The sequence below is a fragment of the Pundamilia nyererei genome, unplaced genomic scaffold (assembly GCF_000239375.1).
Source record: "Pundamilia nyererei isolate P.nyererei 1_Seehausen unplaced genomic scaffold, PunNye1.0 scaffold00003, whole genome shotgun sequence".
NCBI classification, from domain to species: Eukaryota; Metazoa; Chordata; class Actinopteri; order Cichliformes; family Cichlidae; genus Pundamilia; species Pundamilia nyererei.
The window spans coordinates 3,347,182-3,359,140 of NW_005187404.1; the positions used below are offsets into that span (position 1 = coordinate 3,347,182).

The window sequence follows — 11,959 nt, forward strand, 5'->3', positions numbered from 1 at the left end:
CCCCCCCTTTTTTTTTTTTGGTTTTTGTTTTTGTGAAGTATCTTTTTAAGAATATATTATTCACAATTAGCAGGTTTGCATTTGGTCTTGCAGTTCTCTGCTGCTCGGTCTCTTTCAGTTCCCTGACCAAAGGAAGACAATGTTTTCTGCTGGGAAACTGCTGAAGCATTTCCTCCCCTGCTGACTGTTTTCTCTGGGTGTACTTTTGATTGGAGGAAATGAGGCAGCAGAAAAGAAGATGGTAAAAGCTGTTTAGGGGTTTTTCCATGCACCCCTCTCATGTTCTCCTCCTCTCCACACAAGTTCAGACACCTTGTGACAGACAGTAATGGCAGGAAGTCTGCTTCTCGTGTGACGAAAGCTTTGAGCACTTGTTGACTTTGCCGCTTAATCTGTTTGAGTTCAGAATGAGGCCATTTAGGTGACAGGATCTGAAAAGTTGCTCTATTCTTCTGATGTGTTGCTAAATATGCAGAAAGCTCTGTTCTTCTTACTGTGTAATTTTTGAAAGATTTTAATCAAAGTTTCAGTTTTTGTGGCTCGGTTGTTGTGTCTGTGACTCAGTGAGTCACTGTGACAGAGCAGCCCACACTGCTTATGGTGGTTACATTTCCACACCTACTGTGGTCAGAGGTGTCACATCCATGTTGGCAAAATATGATAGTGTAGCTCCAGTCTTGGCTGAACATGTATTCAGTCTGTGGTGAACATCACGACTTGTGCTGTAATTAACTAGGCTTCACTAATTCATTGCATCTTATTTAAGAATTAATTGTGTCCACTGGGCTGTATTTGGCTGATGAGTTTTTGCTAAGACATTATGCTGATAAAGGGATTAATGGAAGAGCATTTCTTTCTTTTATTCAGGCTTGAGGAGATGAGCGATGGGGGTATTTAACCCCAAAATGAAAAATGCATAAGCCTTCCATTTTAAGGTGACAAATCTGTGCTCTCGGTGCTGCTCCATCTACTTACGATGATATCATTCATCAAATAGGTGGAATTCTAAAGGCCCGTTTGATGTTTATCTCAACTAAAGTAGTTATGGCGTGTAATATTTTTTTGACTTTGAGAGTACAAGTGGATGTAACACTTTCATGAATGGAAGCTTTTGGGGGTAAGCAAGTTATGACATCAGCCTTTCCTGTAACAACATGGAGGGGTTTCTGTGGCAACCGGTTGGAACATTATGTCAACAAAGAGATGGCATGACAGTGCTGAAAGTGTTTTTTAGTTTGCCTTTGTGATCACACCAAACTTTGCTGTGTCAGCTTCACATTTGTTTTCCTGTCTTAAAGGCTTGGTCGACAAGCCCAAACATAAATCCATATTTGTTTTTTGTTCCAGTGTCGGCAGCAGTAATGTGAAAAGCAGCTCTTTTCAGAATCTTGAATTGTTTGACTTCTGTTCATTTAAAAAAATATTAATTAAAATCATTTGTTTGATTTGAGTCTTTGGCGCTTGAACTGTGTAATTCCACTAACTGAACTGAAACTCCAAACCGCTGTGGGTTTTTGTTACAATCCCCAGCTGACATTTTGAAGATGTCAAAAGTGTGTGCGTGTGTTTTCCTCACTGAAGAGCTGAGCTGAATTTTGATTTTGATGCCTTTTTTTTTTTTTTTTTTAGTCATTTTGACCAATCTACACTGTGCCTGATTTCAGCTAAAGCTGCTTACTACTGCTATTTTTCCACATCAACTTTAGAAAGTGTTTGGGCAGTGAGTTGAAGCATGTGAGAGGTTCCTTTCTCATGTGTATCACACAATGGGACATAATCCAATTTGCATTCTCTCTCACTACTAGAAATACTGCGGTTTAACAAAAACATGCAGGAGGTGGGACACATGGGATTCACTCATATGACCTACGCTATTTCTGCTTATGAGATTGTGCTCATAAGCTTGTAGGTTAAAGACTGTTTAATGTCAGACTTTTTTCCCACACAACTCTCTACTGATTAATGTCCTTTTTTCTTTTTTTTTCTTTTTTTTTTTTGTTAAGAAAAAAAAATAGGGCTGCATGTTTCAACAGAAAATGTTTGTTTCAAAACTGCTTATCAATTAGGACCCTTTTGTTTGTTTATAAACAGACTTGATGTGTCGTGTGTCATGCCAGTAAAAGAACCTGAGACATTTTTCAGTTTCAATTCAATGTGTTTGTGCATTTGTGCGCACACACAGGATGATGCAGAGTAGCAAGTGGTCAAGTGAAGATTGTGTGAGGGTCCACGAAGAAGCCAAACGTCTTACGTTAAGGCCACATTATCTGTATGTACACCCCTCCAGAATCTGGCCAGAATAGCAAGTATTCTCTCTGGCTCTCTGTTAACATTTCTGCTGCACCCCTGATGACAACACATTGGCTTTAATGTGCAGGCAGGTGGCAATTCACTTTCTTTTTTTTCTTTTTTTTAATGTCATGATCAAACATGTCAAACTCTTTGCTGCCTCAAAATGAGGATTTTTATGCCATTAGTGTTTTGGCAGATTTGTAGATATTTTTCCGTAATTATGCTCCTAATCATGTCTTTACAAGGCTCTGATCTCTTTCAACTTGGCAGACATGGTTTGAGAAGAAATGTCACTTATAATGGCCATGGCAGCATGAAATAGTGCTCAGTCTGATCAAGGTCTAAATCCCTTAGGCTGCTTTGCAGCAGAGAGGCTGGCTACAAAGTAGTTTGATTTTGGCCAATATACTGGTGCAGTATAAGGTGATTAATGAACACACCTGTGCATTGTGTTGGACACAAGAAGTGAGTCTTTGTAATCATGTGATCTCTGTGCCTGGTTATATTTGACAGCAATAATTTTATATCAGTCATTGAGTAATTATATTAACTGTGCAAGTATCAGTGAATTGATTTTCATTTCTTCAACACAGTACAAGCAATGAATTTGACAAGTACAGATCTTCAGACAGTCGATAACCTTTAGCATGACTAACTGTCCCGTAAGAGTACAGATTTTTTTTTTTTTTTCTTATGAAAAAATGTTTGGCTTGTTAAGATATAATACTTATACAAAAGGCTTGTAAACAAAGCTGCTGCATTGGAGAAGTTACATTTAACACTTTTCATTTTAACCCACAAATCATTTATAACACACTGACTGACAGTCTTTGCGGTCCTGCTGGGGTGAGCTAGATTCATTATTGCCTGGGTCTAGCCCACCCTTTTCAGAGCAGTTTCGCTAATAACAGGAAACGTGGCCCATGCTGTAGATGCTAATGAGCAGCTGTCCAGAGACTGAGACAGCCTGATTACAGCAGGAAGAGTGCAGAATTACTGCATGTACTTGCATTTGAAACATCAGATGCAAGTACGCTACACACTAGCAACCGCTGCAAGGAAAAAGGAATATAACTAGCTTGAAGCAAGTCTGCATCTTGCTGTAGCCTCTTATTCATGTTTGTTTGCCTCTCATCGACACGGCTTGTTCACCCTGCCATTATATATGCATCATTTGCTGCTTTGAAAACACAAAGTTGCACTTTCAACCCCAGATTTGGTTGATGTGTGTTTTGCAGCTGCAGCACAACAGGCTCCATCGTGTCCCTGGAGAGTGAGGTAAACTTGTGATAACAGTCCGCACCGCTGTAATATCATTATTGTTATTATAGCTGATTACAAAGTCTTGATGCTGAATCAGCAGCAGGTTCATTGGTGAGGATTACTCATAACTCTAGTTATTCACACATAACACAGACTAGTCTTGCCTACCATGTTTACTAAAACGACATCAGACAAGGATGAAAGGAAAATCAAGACTTTTTTTTCTTCTTCTGAAGTATAATGTGCCTTGCTACTCCACCATGGTTTGTAGCCTTATTAATAGTGAGTGCTGGCAGTGTAAGACTTTCAGATAAGGTGCCAAATGATGCAGAGACCCCCTGCACATTATAAAAAAAATAAAGTGGTAGTGAGGACAATCATGTTGCTTTACCTGGAGGTTTAGTTGACATTTTGACCTTTTTAAAGTTTCCCTGAGGTTGAAAGGTTTTTGCTAAAATGTCACAGTTGTATTATTACACGTACACTTGTTGGTATTGCTTTTGCATTTCCTCGTTTTGGTCTGATTAATGGGAGAGGTGGTGACTGCATGCTGCCTTGTCCCAGACCTATTATAAGTGGGTGATATATTCATGTTCTTGGTCATGTGATGTTCAATAGATAATCACTTTACCAATGTTCTTTGCCATGTTTTTTCCTTGATCATATTGATGAAAAGCTGCTAGCAGTCCCAGTTGTCATTGGAAACATGCACAAGGTCTTAATTTGAAGCTGTGCTTTTTATCAGGACGAGCTTTTCAAGGCAGCATGTGTTTTCTATTAAAGTGCCAGACATGTTACTCCATTTGTTCCATGGGTTGTCAAACACAGCCTTTGTGGTTTCAACAATTTGTTGCTGCGTTGTTTGCTTCAATATTAACGCTGTTTGTAATTTCTCACAGGATCCTTCGCAGCCAGTGGGATGTTAGAGCTCTGGAAGCCGGACTGACTGAAGGAGCATGGTGAAACACCAACCCCTCCAAGTCTATGAGCGCCAGCTTTGTTTGTCATGCATCACTGGGATCTATGGTTGCAGATGGAAACGCTATCAACGCTCCCATGATGACACCACCAAGGTGAGAGGCCCCTTATTAAACAATGCAGAAACCTTACCATTTCTGTACAGTACATATTGCTATCCATGAGTTCCTTTCTGTAAAAGAGTAATGCCTCACACTGTACCATAGCACATAGTTCAACAACAAAAAGGGATTAAAAAATCATTTGTAGTCACCATCACTTTGTCAGTGTGGGATTATGTAAAGAAACTGCATAAAACTTGGACAAAATAAATCCATAGAAGCGTGAATACTTTCCGAAGTTGATTGGGACAACCTACCTGGCGAGTACCACGCAAACCAAGGTTTATTTGACATTACCTTCACTGTCCACTGTCAATCTGGTGCCGAGTGTTTATTGCACTACTTAGCAACTCTGCTTATATTGTGTGGGGGGCAAGTCCGCTGCTGTATGCCAAGAATGGAAACAACTTGGGCAGAAGCCCCCAGAGGCTGACTTCATGCTCGTTATGTTGGCCTAGCTGGAGCAACAAATATTACAGTAATGTCACAGTAGGTTGATTCTGTTTGACTGCTGCAACCCCCAGAGACTGTCATCCACTACCTTTGTTTGCTAGCTAAGCACTGACAATTCAGCTGACGTTACCTGTTTCAGAGTGTTAAGATGGGCTGCTGCATACCAACAACGCGAGACTGACATAACCAAAACTCTGCTGATGTGACTGGGAACCATATTTTTTCTATTAAATGTAACATAGTCAGAGTTATCATTCATAACATTCCTAATACACTTTAGGGAAACCTCTGAGACAGGAGCACGCTACATGAATTAAAGGCTTTGTTGTCAGATTCAGTTCAGTTTTTTCCTAATTTTATTACAGAGTTGCTGCTGACACCGGTTCTTTTGACTATTTAAAAAGTCAGGTTACACTGAAATTAAAGTGAAAGGAAAAATTTGCAGTTTTTGGGATAGCCTGCATTCAAACCCATACAGATCATAGAATGACACCATCACAGTAATTGTGACCTGTTTATTTACAGTGTATTCTCAGGTTTGTCTAATTGTTTTAGAGATGCATACTAACGACACTAGCAGCCAGTCTGTTAATTGAAAGAATGACATTTGACTGACCTGATTTTTTATTTTGTTTTTTTCATTCTAACAGAGCTTTTGTTTGTATAGAAACTCTTATGATGGCTGGATTAGTGTATAGATTTACATAACACTGTGTACAAGAAGGACATCAGTAGGAAATGGAGTCAGTGCTGTCCCTGCTCTCATTCTTTGTTACAAGAGAATTTGAAGCTGTTCACGCACTCACGTGTGCCAGCGCACAGTTGTGGATGAATGAGATCCGATCATCTTGTTCTGTGCACAATTTATTTTACCAAGGTCAGTTTCCCACAGTCCTTAGAGAATTTCACTCCCTTTCCACAAACAAGGTTTTCTGTTATTTATTGCTTAGTAATTAAACTCACTTACTTGGCTTTTTTATAGATCTTCCAGTGACCTTCAACCTACATTTTTAAGAGTAGCATCTTTATTAAAAAGTTGGCATTTCTCCTTAAAGTTTAATTGCTAAGTTTAAAAGCTATTATTATTGTATTGCTACAGTAATGTGGTGTGGGTTTTTTCTTTCCTTCTTTTTTCCTCACAGCCCTGAATAACAAGTTGGATATGTAGGAGTTTTTACATTTTCTGTTGAATATACTACTGAAAAAATGCACAAATCCTATAAAACTGTTCTTATTCTTCCAAAGAGGTGTGCTTTTATATCCACACCATGATCTCCAAATACCCTAATTTACATACTAAGAAAAATACATGTGACCATATTATGTCCTTGCTGGCTTCTCCCTCATTCAATAACCTTGAGCTTTCTATGGTCAAGCTTGAAGTTATAATACTCCATTGTTTCTACCTGTATGTCATCACATACACTCTGCACCCTTTTTTTTTTCCTCCTTTTTTTTTAAAATTTAAAAAAAGGTTGATTTAGATTTTGTGCGCGTGTTGTTATTATTGAACTTCAAACTTGTCACGTAAAGAAAACCCTGCAAGCATTCTGTAGAAGGGTCTCATTTATCACTGACAGGTCAGCAGACCTTGGGGTCCAAGTCATTTGTAAGTATAAATGCCTACATGGGGGAAAAAAACATTTTAAACAATTTAATTTTGAAGGCTCATTTGGCTCATTTTTATAAAATTGCAGCACCATTAATATTAGCTGGATGCCAAAAGTATTGCATAAGGTGACCTTTCTTTCTGCTATTTTGGAAGGACACTTGGGTTATGTTGCTCCAACAGACTCAAACACACAGCACATGTCTTTGTGTACATTCATTTATTTATGCCCATATAATATACTCTAAACTGGCAGAAACAAAGGGCACAAGCGGACACACACACACACACACACACTGATGTGAGCAAATTACCTATATAAACCTGTTTAGGTGTATAAGTAAACACACAGAAATAACACAGCAAGGCAAAAAGGGTATATTTACCCGCATTTCATAAATGGAATACACTGGACCTCATTTTTTCCTCCTGTTTGGAGGGACCTGGACACAGTGTAGCTCTGTTTCCTGTTACAAGCACAAATGAATAAATGTTACCAAGTCAGCACCCCCACTCCCCCAAGGTGCTCATCCTTTGTTTTGAACCTGTGGTGCTGGGTAGCACTTATCTTGTCTCCAGTGCAAAAATGGACCCTTCAGTCTATTTTAATTCATTTGGATTCATTTAATATTTAAAATTGTCAGTGCTGATACTGGAAAAGAATTACTGTTGATTTCCATAGAGAATGTTTCTTAGCTTACAATGTGGTGATTTCATAAAAAAACTGCACCTTCACTGATCTCTGTAAGCAAACTGCGACTTGGAGCTGGTGTCAGGTATGTGTAACTGGACCTCAGCGAATCACAGGAGCTTGACAAGCAAGCAACAACTATAGACCCATTTATAATCCACAAGTGGGTTGTGTAGTTTCTCTCCCTTTTTCATCTTTGTTCACTCTAATGAGTCGTTCGGGTTGACTGGCTACCTTAGTGACGCTGCCTCCTGTCTGTTCAAGGTGCTTTGTAGGAAGACTGCCAACGTCACACAGTGCAAGCCGATCTGGCCTCTCAGTAATAATTGAAAGTATTTCCATCTAGCCAGTCTTTACAATTCAGTGGGACAAAGGCTTCAAAAATAGAAGCAAAGCTTTGGTAATCTTGTGGTCTACATTTGCCCTGGCTTGTGAAATACTGGACAGGAGCTAGAGCTAGCAGTTACTTGAAGCGATTGCTGCTCTGCAACATTGAATTTTTGTGCTAGCAGATAAAAAGGGAAGATATTTGAAGACTGAACAGTATTAGATTATAACAGTTGTTCCTTTTCTTTGGAACTGATGAACAGCAGCTTATTTGTATGAGTTTTAGTTTTTGGACCAGTGATTTGACAGACTAGACATTTAACATTAGTCTGTTTGCAGCATTGGACCGGTTTGTCCGTCTCCTACGCACTTGTTGGATTAAATATATGTGCAGTGTATTTCTGTTCTGGACTGTTGCCTTGGACATGAACATTTTGCAGATATCTTTTTTTCCTCTGCATTTACAGTCTTTTTTTTTTTCTTTTTCTTTTTATGGCAGACGCAAATTATTATTGTTAAGGAAGTGAAACAAAGTACCGCAACTCTGCTAACATACTTACTTTATCTGCTTTGATTAGAAAATCCCTGAACTTCTTCCCAGTGTGTGCATCCTCACCCCTGTAATCCAAACAGTGACTTTTCAACAAATTCTAAAATGTGTGGCCTCCTTCAAACAAGTAACATCTAGTAAATGTCTAAAGTTAGAGCTATTGGACAGTGACACATAGTGTATATCTGCTTCTGTACACAGAGGATTTTAAATCAATCAGCATGTAATTGAAGTGCATTCTTTGTTTTTTAGGATTTTTTTTTTTTTTTTTTTTTTTTTTTTTACATGGTCTCCTATCCAGACCTTCCTATGGTTGGAAACATGTTTGAACATTTGACCGAGAGTTTACTGATCTACAGGGTTGAGATGGGTGTACTTCATGTTTCAGGAAGAAATGCTGGCTGTGTGTACATTTCTCATATATGCAAAATTACTTGAACTGAATCTTGTGTATGGAATTCGTTTTTTTTATTTTTATTTTTTTATGATAAAAGTAGTAATGTGGCCTTGAATTATTTTTCCCACCCATGCTATTGGCAGGCTGGTAATATAGCTGCATTTTAAAATGCTTACTCGGCTTGTGTGAAATGTCAGAGACTTAACTGGATCTGCTCAGGAATGTGACAAGTGACTGAGGTGTTATGTCCAGTGGAGATGGAGGCAAGGAGAGCGGAGCATGTTAGGTTGGAGTTTACAGGAAAAGGGTTTTTTGGGGGTTTTTTTCTGCCTGTATTGATCTGTGGTAGCAGAAGGAAATTAAGCAGCATCCTGCAGTGTTGGCATGTTTAATTGCAGCATACTGTGTCAAGCTGCCGTGTCTAATTAAATGTATCATTTCATTGTTTCTTGCAGAGCCTGACCAATGTCTAGGAAGTAAATACATCTGATATCTGTTGAATACATTTGGTGACACAATATGCAATATATCCAAAGCATAAAAAAACAAAAGACTATTAAAGTTGTGACATTCCACCATTGGGCAGTTGGATTAGCTTTTTTCTTTTTTTTAATCAATCTGTAATGTAAATGTGTACTTAAGAGAAGTTGTCATTAACACCAGAAATAATCTGAGCAAATGGAGTGAAATCAGAGCACAGCAGCCAAAAATGTTCCAGGCCTGAGGAGGTGAAGCTGCAGACAGAGGAGCAGGTTCAGTGAGCAGATTTGGACAAGATGATGAATTTTGACTGTGTTACTTTCACAATAATTATTTAAATGTGTCTTTCTTTTTGTAGCTCGGTCAATTTAAGATGTAGTCTGTGAGAATGTGTAGTTCAGTCTGTCTCACAGTGTGCACTCTGTGTTTGTACAGTATTTATTTTAATGTCACAAATTATCAAAATTTAGTTTTTAACTTGTGTTAGTTATTTTGGTACATCTCCTCGTATTTAAATTTTTAGGGATTACATTAGATTGTGATCTCAAATACTTGTTTTGTCAAATCTTAATTAAAATTTGACAAATGAAATGAAAATGAAGAACTTGAAGAAATTAACATCTTTGCTGTTACTGCTGTTGTTGTTGCAGGATGGGTCACAGTTACACAACTTGACTTGTGAATCCACAGGATGACCGGTTTCCATGGGTGAATTTATTTTATCCATCCTACAGAACTTAACATCCTAGTTCTGTCTGCGCTACACCTACAAATCAGATGCAAATGAAAGTATACACAATAGGCCATTTGCAGTTCTGTATAATAATCACACATCACGTGTTTTCTTCTGTGCAACCCTGTCCAAGTGTTGTTGTAGAACAGCTCATGAGTATAAATAGTTACCATCTTGAGTGTGAAACTGTGTAGACTCGATCCAGTCTGGCATATTGAGGCATTGTTGGAGAACACAGAACAGATTGAATCAGCCATATTGGCAGTTAGCAGTCACCCTTACAGTGAAAAGAAGGACAAAAGATCAAAACCTCTGTAACTGCTATAGGTAGCATATTACCCACTGATACCTTGATTGTGCCGTCTTGTTAGATATGATGATGTTCAGTATTTACCTGATTTCCTTGCTTTAAATTTGACTGAGAACCAATTATCTGTCACAAAGTACCAACTGGAAGGAGCTAGCAAATCTCCACAAAAGCTACCACAGTGGATTCGAAATGATGCGGTCAAGGAGTGATTTCACTGTAGACCTTCAACTTTGATTCCAGGGGTCTAACAAAAGTAACACATCAACAGTTTGGGAATTAAAGACCTTTTGTGGTAGTCCATCCAAATTTACAAGCTCTAAAGTGGATTCATAATATAAGGATTCCTTTTAATGCAAATTCAATTGCTGTCTGAAAGTATGGAACCCATGGGCATGACCATTTGCTTTCTTGAGATTCTTTGCTGTTGTTTTTGTGGATTTTTTTTTTTCACCCCTTATTTATGTCTGCAGTAAGTGTTGGGTTGAGTTAGGTTGATTCATTCCCACTTAACATTCCAAATTCCTTTAGCTGCACTCTAATGGGAATATTTACTAAGCTGCAACAAAGGGAAGACACTGAATTCGAGCTGACATTTTGAGTTGTTTTTAAACCATAAAATTCAAAAGAACATTACTGCAGACAGAGGAACAATCCAGTAGGCTTTATTTAATATATTGTTGGCTGCTGCAGTAATAATCCACTGTATTGGCCCTGCTGTGAGCAGTTAAAAATAAAATGCTGCTGAAGAAGGAGGTGGGGAAGAGTAACTCATATAAATTTGTTTAGACTTCCTTTTTATTACTTTTATTTTATCCTGTGCAGGGGTTGTTCACAGCCCTTGGCCCCATAAGTAAGTCTTTGTGCAGCTTTTTAATTTAAAACAGCAATGTTTTCTCTGCTTTCAGCTGTCTTGGAAAAAGAGCAAAAGGTATATTTTTCCACACCACATACGGTTTGTGCTCCATACCTGACTTTTCCAGATATGAATTCACTGGTGTCGTTTTCTTGAGTGCAATAGAGAATCACAAATATTATTATTTTGACACTATTTAATGTTTTCTTAGGCAGCCTGTATATATATTTTTTGACAGAGCATAAAGTACAGTACCATTTCATAAATGATGAATGCTTTATGTGACTGAAGGGATGTCGATGCTTTGTAGAAGCAGCATATCAACATTGTAGGTAAAAGCTTGTTATGGCATTTGTCTCCACTACTTGCAAAGAGTTTTGTGAACAAAGTGCAAGCGGAGGATTTTCTGGAATGTATCCTTTTAAGGTTTTAACATGAGTGTTTATATGCTGCAGCAATATTTTCCTTGATCCATTTGATCCTTCTATTTTTAGCAGTTAGCTCTGCCACTTCCAAGCTTTTCAAATATTTGCACTTTTTATTCAACATTTCAGAAATGCATTTGATTTAGTTCATTATGCAGTATGGACTGCATCATACATGTTGTCCTTTTAATATGGTCATTTCAGACACAGACACAGCCAAGATTATACATATAAGATAAATAAGCATAACTTAGATTCTAAGTTTGATTACATAACTGGTCTTCCTCAGGAGAATACGCTCTTGTGATTTCCTAAAGAGTCAAACAACTTAGCACTCTACTTGGAAATGTTGTCATAATAAAGCCTGGAGAAGTGTTGGAGTGCTTTTCAAACACTCTGTTTCCCAGAGCTGCTTTGAATTTTCATAGATTTCCGTTGGCCCGCTGTTGGTCTGTGTCATGTGTTCTTTTGCCCGGATAAAAAGCCAGCTGTGCAGA

At 38.2% G+C, this 11,959-nt stretch overlaps 1 protein-coding gene across 4 annotated transcripts in view; it reads left to right on the forward strand.

Annotated features, from left to right (window-relative positions):
* gdpd5b (glycerophosphodiester phosphodiesterase domain containing 5b) overlaps positions 1-11,959 on the forward strand; it is a 38,579-nt gene that overhangs the window by 9,276 nt on the left and 17,344 nt on the right. For all 4 annotated transcript variants that reach the window (XR_311400.1, XR_311401.1, XM_005720682.1 and 1 more), the window contains exon 2: positions 4,455-4,628. Coding sequence is in view for 2 of the 4 variants with exons in the window: in XM_005720682.1 (XP_005720739.1) it covers positions 4,512-4,628 (117 nt within the window). In the remaining 2 variants the exon portion in view is untranslated. The remainder of the gene's footprint in view (positions 1-4,454; positions 4,629-11,959) is intronic.